The 19,386-nt window shown below is 29.2% G+C and overlaps 1 protein-coding gene across 11 annotated transcripts in view; it reads left to right on the forward strand.

Moving 5' to 3' along the window:
* The window catches only part of LOC129908277 (uncharacterized), a 28,866-nt gene that overhangs the window by 4,874 nt on the left and 4,606 nt on the right, over positions 1-19,386 (forward strand). For 8 of the 11 annotated variants that reach the window (XM_055984674.1, XM_055984672.1, XM_055984666.1 and 5 more), the window contains 2 exons: positions 18,008-18,174; positions 18,235-19,341. In XM_055984674.1, the coding sequence (XP_055840649.1) occupies positions 18,008-18,174; positions 18,235-19,341 (1,274 nt within the window). Of the gene's footprint in view, positions 1-3,488; positions 3,733-16,778; positions 17,859-18,007; positions 18,175-18,234; positions 19,342-19,386 lie in introns of those variants that run through there. The other 3 variants (XM_055984677.1, XM_055984673.1, XM_055984667.1) reach the window with 3 other exon arrangements.

The raw sequence follows: 19,386 nt of genomic DNA on the forward strand, positions 1-19,386 counted from the left end.
ACCCAAACTATAACTTTTTTTCTTATCAGAAATTTTTTTTATATAAATTTGTTTTGTTTTTTCTTTAATTGTTTTTATATATTCATCATTTGATGATGATGATGATTATTGTTGTTTTTGTTGTTGTTGCTGCGGGGGAGCCCAAAGATGGGCGCATGTCACATGTGTGTGTATGTCGAAGAAAATGATGATGTTTTTTTTTTTTCTATTCGCTGGCTCTCTATTCGCGTTTTATATTCCATCTATCCTTAAATCAAACATAGAAAAATATGAATAAAAATGCTTTCATGCAAATCGGATACAAAGTAGACTAGAAAACCTGGAGGAAGAGAAGAAATTGGTGGAGCAATAAGGAGTGGGTGGGGGTAGAAGAAGGTTTTTTTTGGTGTTTAAGTAAAGCCCACTTCCGGGGTGCCATGCCGTGTGCCTACCATCAAACCACCACTACCAATGTTGATTGAGTAATAATAAGAAGGAAAAAAAGCAAACTGAAAGAATCCACCTTCCACTTTTTTTTTTATTATATTTTGCTCTTTATTCAAATTGTATGTTGTGTGTACATACAAGGAGCTAGAGTTAGATGATGCATTCTTTTTTATTTTTCTTCTTTTTTTTCATAACCATCTTCTTGTTTCTGGTAGTGCCTGGTGGTCATGTACTCTCTTTATATTGTAGGCATAGGAACATACAAAAAAAACCTATGTAGGCACATAAGGTACCGAGACGACTATGACGACAACGACGACAACACTCACTTGATGTAATTGCATGTTTGCACTTGATGCAGTGCATTTTTGTCTACTTCCATTATTTGTGTACATGCCAACACAGAAAAAATAAGAAGAAGTGCAGCATGAAAACATCCTTTTTAGTTTTGTTAAAAGCAACGACACTCCTGGTGAGAGCTTTGCTTTTTTTCTTCTTAATTTTTTTTTTTACTTTTTTTTCTTTTTATTATTTTTTGCATTGATATTTCATGATTAAGAAAAAAAAATAATATTTAAGCTTTGTGTTGGCTTTGGTGTGAAGCATCTTGCTATTATCAAGGTTTTGAGATTTTTTTATAAATCATCATTTTTATCTTTTTTTTTCTTCAAAGAAAAATAATGCACTTTCTATTTTTGTGTGTTGACAATCTTATTAGAGGTTTTTTTCTCTCGATAAAAACAAAAAAAAAGTATAGCTGCATTTTGACTTGACATATATATACATAAAACTAATTATAGAACATGGTAGATAAGGAAAGTGGCCTAATTAAATTCATACATATTTCGTGTGTACCTGTTTAATCAGAAAGATTTTTTTTATATATGTACATAGCTGATAATGAACTTATATGATTTATCAAAAAGAATCTAAGAAACTAAGAAAAAAATTCAATTTTTGTGGTTTTTCTCTAACCACTAAATAGTTTGTCTTAATTTGAATTATGATATTATTTATTGTAATGCGGTAAATGAAGTACACTCCAAACACAAATATTTGTAACTACCTAGCATTTTAATTTGTATATTAGGTCGATTAAAGTAATTTATATTGTTGTTTCTATTTTTATTTGTAATTTAGTAGGATTAGCTTGAGTTCCACAAACAAAAATCTGTCTGTCCGAACTATGAATTTAAATAGTTAACCAATTCCTTGTTCCAAATCCAATTATTTTTTAAGCTCCAGTTTTTTAGTGCGAGATTATCCGAGCATCAAAGTTAATTACGATTTTAACCCACAAACATGTGTTTTTGATCCCGGCGTAACGTCATCAAATTTGTTCAGTTAAAGGGACTTATTTAACGAAAAACAAAAACTTAAAGAGAAAAGGAGCGATATTCTGGGAATTTAACGTTAAGAGCCCGGACTAACTTCTGTTCAGAAAAGGCGATTAAACAAAATTTATAGGTACTGTTAATTATTGAAAAAAATGGTCCTTTTTCATATGAATATTGATATCTTAACAGAAATTAAAAGAAAAGCCCAAAGACTTTTTTGAAAAATTAAAAAAAAACTTACATTTTCTGTTATATCTCTATTTTTCACAATTGAACCGAACCCGTTAACATAATATAGAAATCTCTAAAAGACGGTTTCTATGCAATTCATGCCCGGAAAACTACCAGACCGCCCCAATACTCTTACTTTTTCAGCGAAGAATAACTTGATATTCTTAACTTTATGGCAAGAGCCTCATCTTGCATAAGATACTGTATATCGCTTGTGATAATAATAGCAAGGAACGAACATAGTACAAAAAGGTTGTCCCGTAACAAGACTTCAAAACTGCTACACCGATCGTTTTGATTTTTTTTTTACAATATTTTATTTTACAATTTAATTCATTAATTAATTTTTTTTGTTTCAAATGATCTAGTCTTCGCTTTTTTCCGAGACATGTCCGAATAATTGCTACCATAATCTTATTTCTTTTTTAATATTTCTTCATGCAAATTTTATATAGTATTCTTTAATGTACCATTTAAATAAATTGATTTTAACCTTGTCCTCACACAAAATTCGAAAAAGTATGACTTTTTTGCTACGAATTAACCTTTTGTGTACCTTGACTTATGTTCATAATATTTTCACTCTAAAGTAGGAACTTCTTTAATGTCTTAATTTTTAGTAGAAATGTTATTCCTTGTTGTTTAAAAAATGTTGATATCTAAGCTTATTAAAAAAATTGTAAGGAATATGGACTCATTATGTAACGAGTAAAATAAAATGAAGTTTTTGATAAAATCCGACCTATTCTGATAAATAGATTATAACTACATAGGTTCTCATCCATTTCGATTTATAAATTCTAATTATAAAAATAATATTTAAAGTCTGTAGTCATGCCTTTTTCGACTAGAAGTCAGTGCCACTAAATTAACATCTACAAACTCTTGTTCTTCACGGGCATGAATTCGTTTTCAACAAATTATTGTTTTATGAACAGGAAGAAAAAAAATAAAACTGAAAGACCTTTTTAATGGGCGTTAATAAGAAATTCTGATCTACTTAAATTTTGTGTTCAACATATCAGAAATCAAACAATAGACAACCTCGACCTATTAATAATATTTCAAATTATAAACTAACTGATAAGCAATTAAATATGAAACAAACAAAAGCGATTTCAATGATGACAATACTAATGTTTGTCATTGTTATTATATTCTTCTTTGTTTAAATTAAGAAAGTAGCAAATCGGAACATTATGTATTATCAGTTTGAATTGTTTTCATTGGTTTTCTTTGCAAACAGTTTAGTCATCAATAACAAAAAAAAGTGTGGGATCCTTAGTTTATTTTTTCATATGATTTATGTATTGCTTCCGATAAGCATGAAGTACTGTCGATAGTTTACATAAAATTTACTATAAAGTACTCATAGCAGCAACAACAATAACATGAAATAATTTATCAAATAATAAAGCAAATAAATTGAAACCGCCCAAAATGAATGCATAATCGAGAACATAAATAGTTTTTTTTGTTTAAATATTTGTTAAATAAAATATATAAATTCTTATTTATTTATTTTTTGTTTTGTTCACATATTTGTTCAAAAAGTTAGTGTGTGTGAGAGAGATAAAGTAATTGAAAAGTGTGACCGTGAAAGAGAGAGAAAGAGAAAGGAAAAAAAATGTTTCCTTATTAATAAAATATTTCACCTTGCTGCGCGTGGTGGAGTGTTGTATGTGTTTGCGTTACCTAATTGTTACGCTGGGCAGTCGCAATCGCAATACAGTTTAAAGTAAGTTATTTATGTTGCTTCCTAATACTACTTTAGTCTATTCTTTTTTTTTTTCAAAAACAAAAGAAAATACATTCGGTGTTTTTAATATAATTATGGCTTAGTTAAAGCAAAACAAAAAATGCAAATACAAGTTTTGTGTCGCGTATAAAATTAGGTGCCAAAATTCTTTGGTGTTGTTTATGTGTTGTGTTTCTATTGTTTACATGTGAACAATTTTGTTGTCATAAATATTTTAACGCACACCTGTATTTACACGTAAATTCTGGTTATTCTTCAAGTGACTAGCTTAAACAAAAAACTAATGAATCAACAAAATTTATTAAAAACAACAAAAAGAAATTAAATAAAAAAAAAAAAACAGTTTCAACACATTCACTACAACAACAACTATTACTATCAACTACTACCAAGAAAACAACAAATCAACTAACATGGAGAATAATAATGAAACAAAAAAAAAAACCATCGACACCGTCAGAGAACCACAACTAGGACAAAAAAGTGTATAATGTTAAATATTATTATTTATTTTTTTTTTTGTCAAATTTATTATTATACGAAAAAGAAAACATTCCTACTTAAAACTTAACTGCGATCACGCCCAGTGTAACATATATGTAATGCTGTCCTCTTTTTTTCTACTTTACGATCTAACTTTAAGAAAATTTCGTTTCTTTCATATATTTTTTGGAAATATAAAGCTTTTTATTTTTTTTTTTTTTTTTTTTACAAAACTCAATATAAATATTAAAAAAAAAAATTTAAATAATCTTAAAAAAAATCTCAAAACCTCCACCGTTGCATATTTGTGACGCTGGGCGGAAGCGGGTTAAAATTGAAATCTATTAACAACTAAAACTTATATGAAAATATGTTTGTATTTATTTTTTCTTTAAGATTACTTATTACAAATTTGTAACTATATTTCTGTTAGGAATCATCTGTCTTTTAACGGAAACCTGAATTTGATCTGAACACGATTTTCCATTTCAAAAGATTAAGACTCGAAATGCATTTCCGGGAAGAATGTTATGCTTTTATTTTTTGAAATATTTTAAAAGAAACATGTTTTCTTTTATTCCGATTGCCGTCTGAGTTATGATTTTTTTCTGAGATCATGCTTTTATATTAGATATATTTTTTCAAAAAATTGTGCGACAATCATTCCGCAATTTTACTAAAAGATTATCTCACTTCTGTCGTTTAACAATTTTGTTACGTGCAAATATAAGATTTATCAAAACCAATGCCGGATATAACAAAATTTGATTACCAAAAAACTTATAAAAATTTGTTCAGATGCTTTTTCTATTTAGAAAAAATTAATATTACTCCAGTTTTTTTTTTAAATTAAGGCCGTGTGTGAATTGCGTTAAATAGTTAAATTCGTGTAAAATTTTTGACACTATTGAGGTGAATAAAAAATGTTCAGCTGTTAAAAATTTATTGGGCTCCGGGACCTGGTTAAATTTGAGTTAAATTTTGTTTGCAGATGGTTTTGTTTTGTTTTGTTTTTTTTTTTTTATTAAAAAGGAGTATCATAGCAGAAAAAAGGCAGACAAAATTTTAAACAATAAATTCTTTTTTTGAAATTATTTTCTTCACCTCAATAGTGTCAAAAATTTAACACGGATTTAACTATTTAACGCAATTCACACACGGCCTAAGTAAAGTAGCTGCTCATTTCTTGATTTTATTCCCAAAATAAAAAAACAAATACTTACGGCCTTTCTTTTTTGACAAAGTTCTAAAATCAAATTAAAACTACTTTTTGGCTCTCGGTTTTTCTTTAGGTCTTTCTTTAAAAATTATTTAGAACTTAGAAATTTCTTCAAATCCTTAGAACTCGAACTAGAATCATTTTTGTTTCTCTCAGGACAAAAAGAAATTCTTCTACTCCAAAGTAGATTTCGCTTCTTGATATCATCGAATATTTTCTAAATATTAACACCTTCAAGAAACAATCCTATTTGGTCTTCATCTTTAGTTCTATAAAGGGAATTAATTTATCATTTTTAACCTTTTTGTTTTTCTTCTTTATATTCAATTAAAACGCATTATTATTCTTTACAAAGTTATTTTGCACCGTTCAGTTTTAAATTCTTTTCAATCATACAAATTTTGAAGATTTTTTTTTTTTAACAAAACAAAATAGGCTTTAACGAAAGTAAAAATCTTTGTTTTTTTAAAGCAATTTTAAGATTAAGATAGAAAAAACAGAAGTTTGTTGGGGAAAGATCTGGTGAGTAAGGGGGATGGCTAAGAAATTGAAACCTTAATAACTTGATGTGGCAATGTTTCACAATTTTTACCTTTCTTATCTATTTATAATAAGTAATTATGCGAAGTTAAAAATTCAGCTTTCTTCAATATCAGTGTCATCATGAAAGTCGCAGCATCAAATTCATCTAAGATAATGCCCCTCTAAAAAACAAATATTTATTGACTGTTGGGCCAATTAACAAATTTTTTTATGGGTCAAGTTTAAAAACTTCTCCAAATCTTGTGCTAAGAAATTTACTTCTAAAAGTGCCTAAACATTATCTCACAAAGTATAAACACGTGTCAAAAATTAAATATCATGTATTCCCACCGTGCTTCTCCGATTGGAAACTATTTTCAATCAAAACCAAAAAAATATGTTTATTACCTCGAAAAATTGAACAAACTTTTTTTCATTATCTATAGAAAATTTTAAACAAAAATTTATTGCTGGTGCAATAGCTCGAAGTTATTCATACCAATAGTATCGTGCTGGCTAAGTAATCGACTATCGTTGGCTAATCTTATATTTTCTCTTCTCGTTATTTTTGGCTAATTAAGTCACTATTCGCCTTGTCACCATGGGTACGAAAGTAAAAGATACTTGAATATTCCCATTACATCGATGTGTTAATGCTATTAGAAAGTCTTAGATCTTATATTAGATTTTTTACAACTTCTGCAAGAGTTGGGTAGCTTCTTTATAAATTTTTGTGGGAACAGCAGGTCTGACGTCGAACCTGTCTTCTCATAGGGCATAATGTCTTGCTATCTGTATTTAATAAACTTCTAAACCAAAATCTTTATATTTTTTATATTCACAAACTTACTAAAAACCCCTTGCACTAAACTACAAACATATTTTCAAAATGTATTTAGTTCTAAAAAATATATTAAAAATTAATTCTTTAGATTTTAATTAAAGAAATAATATATTTAACAAAAAATAACACTTTTTTGATCCTAGTGCAATGCCACCACCACCACAACAACAACAGCAACAACAACAACAGCAGCAGCAACAACAAGGACCTTCACAGCAGCCACAATCGGCTAAACAACAGCAGCTATCACCAAATCACCCATGCCCACCAGAAAACTCCCCATTCAATGGATCTCAGCCTGGCATATCGAATAGCATTTCGCCAAACAAATATCGCCGAAGCATCTCATTTCCCGGCAAAGGCTCATCCCCAACTCCTGGCTACTCACTTGACGTTGTGCCACCGGGAATGGTGGGCAATGGAGGTGCCGGCGGCGGTGGAGCTGGTGGTGACAATGTCTATCATGGCTATCAAGATCGCTGTCAAATCGGTAACGGAATCGATATGCACAGTCTAAATGATATGATGCGAAATTTGGGAGTGGCGGCAGCAAGTGGTGGCAATGTTGGCCCTGGCGGGGATGCTGCATCCGTTGCCGATCGATTGCGTGGCAAGACATTGAGTGTCACTAGTGATCATTTATCTGACGAGGCTGGCAGCTTCATCGACGGTGGAGGCAATCTTAAACTGAATTCACCCTCAAGATCATCGCCCCATTCACAAGGCTCCGAAGTGACTGCCCGATATTCGAGAAAAGTTTTTGTTGGAGGTCTACCTCCCGACATTGACGAGGACGAAATAACTACATCGTTTCGGAGATTCGGTCCATTGGTTGTGGACTGGCCACACAAAGCAGAATCGAAATCATACTTCCCACCCAAGGGATATGCCTTTCTCTTATTTCAAGATGAAAATAGTGTGCAACAGTTGATTGAGTCGTGCATCACAGACGATGAGAAACTCTATCTCTGTGTGTCATCGCCCACAATCAAAGACAAGGCAGTGCAAATACGCCCTTGGCGTTTAGCTGATGCCGATTATGTTCTTGACGCAACCATGTCGTTGGATCCAAGAAAAACCGTTTTCGTTGGCGGTGTGCCACGCCCTCTTAAAGCTTTTGAATTGGCTATGATCATGGATCATCTGTATGGCGGTGTTTGTTATGCTGGCATAGACACCGACCCAGAGCTAAAGTATCCCAAAGGTGCCGGGCGTGTGGCCTTCTCTAACCAACAGAGCTACATTGCCGCGATATCGGCACGCTTTGTGCAACTGCAACATGGAGACATCGACAAGCGAGTAGAGGTCAAACCATACGTGCTGGACGATCAAATGTGTGACGAGTGCGAGGGACAACGTTGTGGTGGCAAATTTGCGCCCTTCTTTTGTGCCAATGTCACTTGCCTGCAATACTATTGTGAGCAATGTTGGGGTGCCATTCACTCACGTCCCGGTCGAGAATATCATAAACCTCTAGTCAAAGAAGGCGCCGACAGGCCCCGAGCTGTGCCCTTTCGCTGGTGTTAACGCTAGCTTCCCCCGAGAGGCAGATATACGTAGAAAGATGCAAAACAACAAATAAGAAAGAATGAAAAAAAAAAACAACATTTTTTTTTAGCTTAATATCCGCTCTTCTCAACATGATAATAATTATATTTAAAAAATATATATATAACATATATATCTACAGAAAAAATAATACCAAAACAAAAACAAAAAAAAGTTACCATTTTACCAACCAAGAAACGAATTAATTAAACAGCGCAATAACCATTAAACATAAAACATAAAAAAAAATATAAAAAAAAAAAATAGTCATACGTTTATAGAAAGAAAATACACATAAACAAACAACCCAACACACACACATATACACACATCATACACCAAAACTTAATCAAATTCCAAAATTATAAAACAAAACAAAAATCTCTTATAGTAGATATCAAAAACAAAAAAAAAAACATTACACCTGCTTAACCAAGCTAGTAACCAGAGCGCATAGCAAATTTTTTGTAATATTTCTACGCCTCTGAGAACAAAAGTGCGAGTTTTGTGGATTGTGAGAATAGATTTTTTTATATTTTTTCGTTTTTTTTTTTTTTTTGTTTAATTAATATCATTATTCAATTTATTTATTTTACGCTACCCCCATATTAGATTTATAATTAATTATATTAGAAATAGTTATGTGCAATAAATACAATAAAAATAATATTGTAATTGAGAAGAGAAAAAATCCTCGCAAATGGATCAAAAAACTTAGGTTCCACAAAATACCCCTTGAAGGGTTAACATAAATGTAAAACTGGGGCCTGTTTCTCATCAAGCTATGTACATCAATTCATTTACTACATTGACGACCCCAAAAAATAATAGTTACGCCCCATTGAAGCTTTGGAAATATTGTTTGTGATCGAAGATCCAATAGAACACATATATCCTATCAAAGTCGTTGATGTAGCTGATGCACGATTAGCCCCTGGATCTACACTATGTTGATCAGCACCGCCAAAACACGTTCCAAATAAATGTAGCGGACAGATAACCATTCCCGCCCGATATACTTGAGCTTAAATATTGTGGAAATGTTTAAATGTTCAGAACCTGTGTTGATTTACAACGTTTGCTAAGCATTTGATCAACATATTGTGAATTCAAGGTATAAGAGGGTTATGGATCGATCGATGTCATGTTTTGAATGTGAAATGGTTAGAAATGTTGACATACAAATCTTCTGGTATTAAACTACCCCATTTTTGTGGGTCAAGATTTTCAGCAAGAAAAATATTTGAATCACATTTGTGGAACTCATTTTGTATATTTGCTTTCAAAATATGACGATGAAATAAAAACATAGCCTTGAAAACTTTATGGATTACGATATAATATGACTATAATATCCAAAAACTAAAAATATGTTCCACAAAGTAAAAATGTTACATGCCCTTGAGATTTTGGCTGAGGTTCATTGAGAACATAAAAAATCATCCAAATTGATCCATATACCCTCTATTTTCGATTAAGTTCCACAACATGCCTCTGTTTAAACTTTTAATATCAAAGATCCACACTAAAGCATATCTCGCAGAGCCAAAGAATAAAAAAAAAAAAAACTAACAACGTGCAATCTTGTCAGTTGATATACTTTTATTAATTTTTTTTTTCGTTTTTTTAAATATGTATTTGTTATTAAATAATTTGATTATTTAACTTATTATTGTTTTCTTTAGTTCAATATGCAGTTGGTGCTAGATGTTTGTTTTATTATTCTTTTATTAGATTTAATTTATATAAAAAAAAGAAACTCACAATCTATCTCTCACTCCCAATTTAATTAAAAATTGCTTGAATGATGTAAAATGTTTTTTTTTTACTCATATAAAATTATATTAAAACAAACAAGAAAAAAAATAATAATTTATTAGCCCTAATTACCTACTGCTTGTGTTCAGTATTAGCTAATTATTATTATTATTGTTCTCCTAATTATTTAAAACAAAATCATAAAATTCGATAAGAAAACATAATATATTCTTATTCAAGAAAAAGAAGAACTTTAATTAATTTTTTTACACATTGTTTTTATTATTATTTTTCTATATATTATACATAATATAAATGTAAACTATTGCAACCAAAAAAAAAAAACAAAAAAAAGATAACAAACACTAGACAACTTTTTATATATATATATAGACATTTTGTATTGATTTTTAAAAAATTAAACGCAAAACAAAAAAATAATTATAACAAAAAAAAATATGTCATCATAAAAAGCAAGAACATAAAAATAAAACATAAAACATTTTAATACAAAAATAAACAAAATCAAATATTGTTTAAAAAAATAAATAAATGTATGTGCAATAAAAATAATTATGAAAAAAAAATATGATATAGCGTTTTTTTCACCTGTCAATATAAATTAATTAAAAACATAATTAAGTAATTTTACTTGTTTTTTTTTATGAATATATATTTAAAAAATATAAAGAATATTATATTAAAACAAAAGAAATAACAAAAAAAAAATGAAAACTGTAGTTATATTAATGAAATTAAATTAGAAAAAATTTTGTAATTTGTATTAAAAACATGAAAAAAATTAAACAAAAAAATATATATGCAAACAACAACATGATCATGAAAAAAATAAAAATAAGATTTTGTTTTCTTGTTACATATATACATACATTGTATTTAGAGTAGCTTTTTTTTAAATTTTTTATTCATTATTGTTTTTTTATTAGATGATTTGTGTGTTATTTTTTATAATTTGATATTTCTGTGGCAACAAGGAATAACAACATAAGTCAACTTATGTCGAAATTGAGATTTTCACAAAATCTGATGCACAATAAGCGATTCTATCTACCATATTTTTTTCATATTTTTATCTTAAGCGGCTTATGAATTACAGGTACAAGAAAAATGACATTAGCATTGACTTCTTATGGGAAGCCAAACTTTCAAAACGCTCTCCTGAAAAGTTGTAAAAACTGGGGTGAGATTCTGTATGGCGAAAACGAACAAACGTTTTCGTGTGTGCGAAAGGTTTGATTCATATAACTTGAAAAACGAAAGAATTTGTTCTGTATCTGTCACAAATTTTCTTTCGTTTTTCAAAAACGAACGATCGTTTTCGTTTCGTTTTTTATAGAATGTTCCCCCTGACTTATGTTGTTTTTCCTTATTGCCACAGATTTGTTTTTTATTTTAAATAATTATATTAATACTACCTATCGAGCACACCACCTTTTTTTAATTTATAATGAAGAAGTAGGTTGTGTCAGAAGAGAATCATTATATACATAAAATTATATTTTTATTAGTGCAATGCTTTCAAAAAGCAAATTAAATTAAAACAAAAAAAAATACATTATTCAAACTTTGTTGGATGACCCTTAAAATATTATGCATTATTGTTTTTTTTTTTATATTTTAATAAAAAACAAAAGGAATCTTTTTGAAATAATAGTTTATTAATTTTATTTTATGTTTAAAGTTTGACGTTCTTATGAAAATAAATAGACTGCGTCGAGGGCATGGTTGTTTCGATTAAGAAAGATTAAACGTAAAATGATCAATATAAAATGCTTCTCTAAAATAATATACTTGAATAAAGATTTGTTGTCTGATATTTTGGAACTCATGAAGTCAACTGTCGCGTCTAGATTGTGCCGTTCCCTTGTAGTCTAAGAAAAAACGATTATAAAATCGGGTACTTTCTATTTTTAATACATTAGTCAAATCCCAATTAAACTAGATTATAAAAACAAAACAACAATAAATAACGCAGCGAAGCCGCTGTCGCTAGACGATTGAGTTCTGAGTGTATGTAACATCACGATTATTTTGCATTGCAGGGGTAACTTTGCCCCACAGATCAAAAGTGATTGTTCTTCGTTTGTCGCTCGTTTTGCGTTTTGGATATCAAAAGTACCGCAATGGACACAATAAATTATTTTTTTTTTTTTTTTTTTTTTTTTCTTTCAAACAAACTTTTTGATACTTAATCGTTGTCGTGTGCGCACTTTCATAAATTTTCATACTGATTAAGAGACCGACTAAACTATGGGCCAATAGAAAGTTTGTCTTAATTTACGGCGATATAATATTTTGGTTAAATCTGTAGCCTCATTTCAGAAATTCTCGAGTTCTTAGCGCTTATTTTGTTTAGCGTTCCCCTTTTGACAAGAATCCAATTTTTTTTAGGTATTATATACAGTCTGAAATCAAGCTAAATTACATAAATATGCACTTGATAATATGTTTTTTAAGTTACCTGACCATTTTTGCGTTTCATTTAAAATTTGAATCAAATTTTCTTCAATTTCTACGAAATGTGCGATTTTTGTATCGTGGTAAGCATTCAGATAGGCTTCCGAAAAAAATGAATCATTGTGCGTCGAAAATCATAATAGAAAATAGAAACAAAAACACACTATAAAGAAAATCTTGGAAGTTCTTTACACGTTTTATGTAGATAAAACTATAAACGTTTTGTCTCTTTAAGAAAAAAAAGGGAGTAACCGTATATGCATTCGTATATAATTTTTAAGATTAAAGCTCTTGAAACTTCATGCAAGGATATTGAAAACGAAAAATATACAAATAAACCGATTTAAAGCAAATTTGCATGCAGGAATGTAATTTTTGTTCAATACTTTAAAATATAGAAAAAAACATCGGTTTTTGGTTTTTCTTAATGGTTCGGATTAGGGCATTGTACCATATAAGTAAATCGAAACTTTCCGGATATACGGAACCGATTCGGAATTGGGATGCGACATGCGATGCCCGAAATATATGCTAACACATAGTGGAAGGTTTTTAAAAAACGTAATGTGTCGAAATACCTTGAAAAGGAATTTCGAAATAAGCGTTGGTCCAAAAGAAGTCCTTTGTGCGTTCCTTCTTATTCAACATTCTAGCAGTTGTCGTAACATAAAAAAACAAAATATTGCCTGACACAATCTACAAAAAATCTACACCATCCAGAAGTTTTAATTTAAATCCTACGACACCCTATCAGGTTTAAATTTTTTTTTTTATTTGTTTCTTAGAAGTTTTTATTTTTATTTCTAATCGTTAATCCTTTCAAGACGGGTGGAGGTTAAAACTGCAAAACAAACTCCACATGCCTACCTATGGTCAAGTAAATTAATTAACTTTAAAATTAAAAAAAAAGAAAGAAAAACACGTAAAACAACTGGTATACAAATAACAAATAAATTTTGAGTAAAAACCATCCCGGCCCATTATACTGACAGACATTTCTGCTGTTTTGTACAACACACATACACAGGCACGGCTACCGTCCAGAAAGGGTTAAAAATATTAAAAAAAAAAAAAACAATTCAGAACGTAAGCAAAAAAAAAAAAAGAATAATACATATAATTAATTGACTTTAGTGGAATACTTGCCTTAATAGTCTATTTATATAAAATATATATTTAAAAAACAAAAATGAAAAAAAAATATTAAAAATGAATACACAATTAAATCGTAGCAAAAATGAAAAAAATAAACAATTAGCTCTCACCTAGCCAATATCCTCCATCTCTTTAAATAAAAATTCAATAAAAAAAAAATTAATTAAAAATAACAAAAAGAAAATTTAATAAATAAATCTTCCTCCCTACAAAAACTAAATAAAAATAAAATACATAAATTAAAAGAACACCTAATTGAAGCAAAAAAATTAAAAACAAAAAAAACAGTAAAATAAATTTCCAATTGGTACAACACTCACACATACACCATAATATTGTCATACAAAATATTTTTGTTACAATATCTTTTTTTTTTTTTAATTTTATTTTCATTTGTATGTTTTATTGTTCTTCATTAATAAAACATTAAATAAGAACAAAAAAAATAAAAACTTTATTTCCTTATAGAAATTTTCAAATGTACGCATTTTTTTAATTTGCGTCATTATTAGCGACTGTTAGTGTACAAATTTTTTAAATAAACAAAAAAAAAATGAAATTGAAAATGAAATTTTTAAACAAAAAAAAAAAAAACATAAATGTAGGTAGTGTTCTTTTTTAAAGTAATTTTTATTAGTCAAATTGATATAACTTAACAAAACAAAAAAAAAAGTTAAATTAAAACTAAAAGCTAAAATTAATTCAAAACAAAAATGAGAAAATCTAAAAAAATTAAAAGGAAGGAGAGGGCGCCGTGATGGGTGTGAATATAAAATTCAAAAGCTAATTAGTTTTTAATGTTCACATTAAAATAAACAAAAAAAAAAAAATATTGAAATATTTTCGAGCTGAATTTTTTTATTCAAAAAGAAAAAAAAACACGTAAATGTTTGTATTTTTCCTATAAATACAATCAAAGTTAGATTTTTAATTAATAAAAAAGAACAAAATATGCGTCTGGTGCTAATTATAAAACGTTTTTAATCTATTTGTCGCTCTTATGACGCAATGCGAAAAAAGTTTTAAAAAATTAAAATAATATCCTTCAACAAAATAACAATATAAATATGCAAATATAAAGGTTTTCTTTTTTCAAATAAAATTCGTCAGAAAAAAATCTATAACCTCTTTTGTATGTTATATTGAATTAGATTCCAAAAACCCAGCGCTTGATAAAATAATTAAATAAAACAGCCTAGCATCTTGATTATTCGTTTATGTATTTACACACACTCATGTATAATATGATTGATTTTTTTTTTCTAAGTAACAAAAATCCCTGTCGTTATAGCCTCTCCCGGTCTTGAGATACCTCTTCCTAAAATCTCCTTTTTTTAGCAAAATATTTAATAGTAAAATATTTTAATATTTTATACGATACATAAAATAAATATATATTATTAAAAAAAAAAGTAATAAATAAAATTTAAAAAAAAAATGTAAACAATTCAATAATAATTTTAAAATAAACTATATTCATTTATTTTTTGAATTGAATTATAGTCTCAACAATAAACAAATTATGTAAAACATTTTTTGTAGTTTCTTAATTTATTTCTTTAGTTCTTGTTTTTTTTTTTATTTCATTAAGTCGTTATTTATTATAAAAACAAGTTACGAAATAGTTCGTAGGATAAATTAAAAAAAAAAATAAATAAATAAATAAAAGAAAAGAAAAGAAAAAAATATGAATTCGTTTCGCGAGGAAATGCAAATCGATTCCTCAATAGATATTCTGTTGAATAAACTTTTTAACAAAAAGATCAATATAAAAACCAAAAGTAATTAAAAAAAAAGTTTTTTTTTAACTAAGAAAAAATGACATACTTAACAAAATTATATGAAAAAAAATAAATATTAAAATGCAAAAAAAAAAAAAATAAACTTTGTAACATTTACTTATACCAAAAAAAAAACAAAAAAAAAAAAGAATTGAAAAAATATCTTAAACTTAAATAAATTTTTTTCTGAAATAACTTTACAAGCTGTTGTTTTATTATGTTGGTTAAAAAGCTATGATTGATCTGCTGTCTTAAAAACTTAGATGTCTTCTAGCTTTTTTTATGGAAACTGGCCTTAACCAAATTCTATAGCTTTTTTATGGAATATGAAATCGATCGTTTATGATTCGTAATCTTTTTTTCGCCTCAATCAACTGACAGGATACCTAACAGCGGAATCGTTGAACTATAAAATTTAAAGAATTTTTAATTACCGACTTAAAACAAAATATATCATCAAATTCGGAGCTGATGGGTCTAGGCGAACCCGAAGGTTGAGTCGAAATTCTACGCGGTCAAAAGTCTTTTTCAAAATTCTACTTGCAAAATTCTGTTTAATAAAATTCTGCTATTCAAACTTCTGTTTTACAAAACTGCAGAATTTTGAAATTCAATAGCAAAAAAGAATTTTGAATTTTCGTTAAAAAAGCAGAATTTTAAAAACATGAATTTTAAAGTCAGAATTTTAACCCACTCCCTCCCTAACATTGACATTTTTACAGCTTTAAATTATTTCACTACTTTTTGAATACAAACAATAATTAAATTGATTAATTTATTTATCAATAGAAATTTTTATATACTTATTTTTATATACTTTTCAATAGAAAAAAATGTTACGTATACGCCATACACACTGCTGAAACTAATTTATTTATCTTGATATTTTTTTTTAAGTCTTTATGACCACATGCTATACAAATACATCAACAGTGGTGTGTAAAATAATAGTGCGAAAGAGATATTTTTAAAAGGTTTTCTTGTCGTTGAGAACTAGTGAAAAAAGGGTTCCATGACGAAGGAAATATGTCAAACTAAACTTAAATCAATTTGTCGCTGTTCCACCTTCATCCAGCAGTTGCTTTTGTATTATTGACCCATTAGTGTACCAATTTCAATTTTTGCTATGCAAAAAAATTGGTGCATAGATTAAAATCCCTCTCATTCTGTCCGATGGTGTTGTGCAAAAAAGGCCAATCGCTCATATTAATACATTGCAGATTGGCCTATTTTAATACCGTCGAGGTCTTTACTTCGATTTTGCTAACGATAACGATTGTATAGTGTATTCAGTTAACACGTTCAAATTAAAGTAGAAGCAGCTACAGCAAGCCAAATTAAATTTGTTTAGCTGTTATATTGATTTCCATTAAATCTCGGTCGTTAAAAAAAAGTCAAAATTCGAAAAGTTCTGTGGGAGAACATAAAGAAATTTTGTTTTTAATTTAATTGCATCAAAATGAAAACCGTTTCAGTTTCATCCGGAAAACTTCTCAAACGAAATAGTTTTCATGAAAAAGTTAAAAAAGTTTTAGCAAGAAAATATAAATCGAACATGAAAAACTGTTCCTCCGGAATCCGAAATATGGTCTGAACAAATTTGACGAAAATCACAGTTTCTAAGGAGCTTGTGCAGCTTCTCTCATTTTAAAGCAATATTTTAAAAATGAATCATCGTACAGAAAATTTTTAATCTTCTTTAAGATATGAATTTAAATCATTTTCTTTTAACATACATACATCACTTTTCATATAATAGTTTCCAAGTTCAAAATAAATTTGTTAATGAATTGAAATCAAAGCCTGGGAATTTTATTGATCTTACAATTCTGATTTTCAAACGATCACGGTAATGTTATCGATTTAGGTTTTTCAAGTGTAAGGCTTTGGCTGCCATGTCGTACGTTTTTGTGCGACAGTCAATATGAAATATCATGGCACTTAAAAGCTTCGCACTCAAAGGGTTAAGGAAGTTGATGCAAAAAATGAAAGACAGATAAAATTTGAAGATTTCGGAAAACATTTTATTTTGCATTCGTGACTCGTCACAAAAAATAATAAACAAACTAACAAACAGAAACGTAATCATATTTTTTGTCACGTTCCTTATTTTTTAAATAAACAACTTCCACTTAAGATAAGATACTGCCTTAAAACCTTATCAAAGTACATACGAATTTCTTTAATCATGACTAATCTTAAGCATAATTTTACCAACAAAAAAGCTATTTTAATTTTTTCGATATCTTTCTCAACTACGATGTGTTGAATACATGTGTTTGATTTTAAAATTTTCGCAACTTTATAGCTACTGTAGGTAAGAAGTCCAAACCAAAATATGAAAGAAAGAACGCGTGCGACTGAGTGAAAAATTTAATAATTACTAATTTATATGGTTATCTAACTTTGTTTTATTTAAGTGACCATAATTATGTTTGGTAAATATTTATTAATTTCCATGCATAGATCTGGAAGCATAGAAGGACCAAATAGTGCTGCAGCAACTGCAATGACAACATTGTCATCAAGCGAATCAAATTCAGTTGGAACATGGAAATTAATTAAAGGAAAAGTATCTCAGGCTATGGAAGATATAAAATCATCCAAAACTACAAATCCACTTTTAGCAAAAGGTAACCCTATATACTGTCTTACCCTTAAGTCTATCAATTTTGAATTAAATTTCATTTCAGCAGATGATCCCGATTCAGATCAAGATAATGCCACAATAAACAGTTCAATTAGTGATGAACTATCATTGGAAGCCTTCAAGTGTGATTCAGATTCTGACATTGAACCTGATATCCTACTTGAAGGCGATGTTGAGCGATCACGCATACAGCGCTCATTAGCTCACTTAAAATCCAAAGTCAAATCTCGAACCCAACCAGCTCCTATTCCTGTAACAAAAGCTTCTTTAACAGTTAATAGTAGTAACAGTGGAAGCGCTAGTAGCGTTGGTAGTGTCAAAAAAGACCCCAGTCCAAATCGTGGTGGAACCCCAGCAACAACTGCAAGTCAATCTCTTCGGAGTACTTTCTTAAGAAAACGCAAGAAGCCTGTAGTAGAGGGCGCTGAGGCAGCAGTAGCTGCTACGGCTAACCCGTCAGCAACAACCCCAGTTGTTGAAAAGAAAGGCATAATTGCTGGCAAGAAAGAAGTCGAAATCGAATCAGGTGTAGAGATGCTAGAGGATATGGTTCCACCAGTTGTTCCAACAAGCTCTTCCACTCAATTAACTAAGAACCCCGAATCTGATAAATCTCATGAGAAACGTTCTATGGAACTTCCAATCGAAAGCTTTACTAAATCCGGAGAAGGTGGTGATATAAGCTCTACAACAAAGATACAGGGGACAGATGAGTTAAAGCCTGTGGAAGGAAACAATAATTCCTCATCAGGATCGGATGTGCCAAAGCCAGAGCCCCACCTAAACACTATTTATGTTTGCTTAAAGAGTATTCCATTTTTATCATTCTTAATGCTCTTAATTGTTCTTTGCATTCCATCCATGCCGGACTTTGCTCGTGGTGTATTTTCATGTCTCCTGGTAATGCTGATTTTCAGCTCGATTTTTGATTATGCTCAGCAAGTTGTTGTAGCGCGAGTCTCGGCACATGGTCCCGAAAAGTCTACATTTAAAATTCCCGACTTTAAAAATATGCCAATATGTGAAATTCCTGCCGTGGAAGAACACAAGACTGTAAAAACTTATACTGGATGGATGAATGAAATCCATAGTTATGATCCAGGGAATTTTCATGTTTCCATGACCAAATCGGTTTATGTTAAGCTTGATGGTAAGTTTTGGATGCTCAATAAAAACCACTTATTTATTAACTTTT

This window comes from Episyrphus balteatus, chromosome 2 (genome assembly GCF_945859705.1).
Source record: "Episyrphus balteatus chromosome 2, idEpiBalt1.1, whole genome shotgun sequence".
In the NCBI taxonomy this organism is placed as follows: domain Eukaryota; kingdom Metazoa; phylum Arthropoda; class Insecta; order Diptera; family Syrphidae; genus Episyrphus; species Episyrphus balteatus.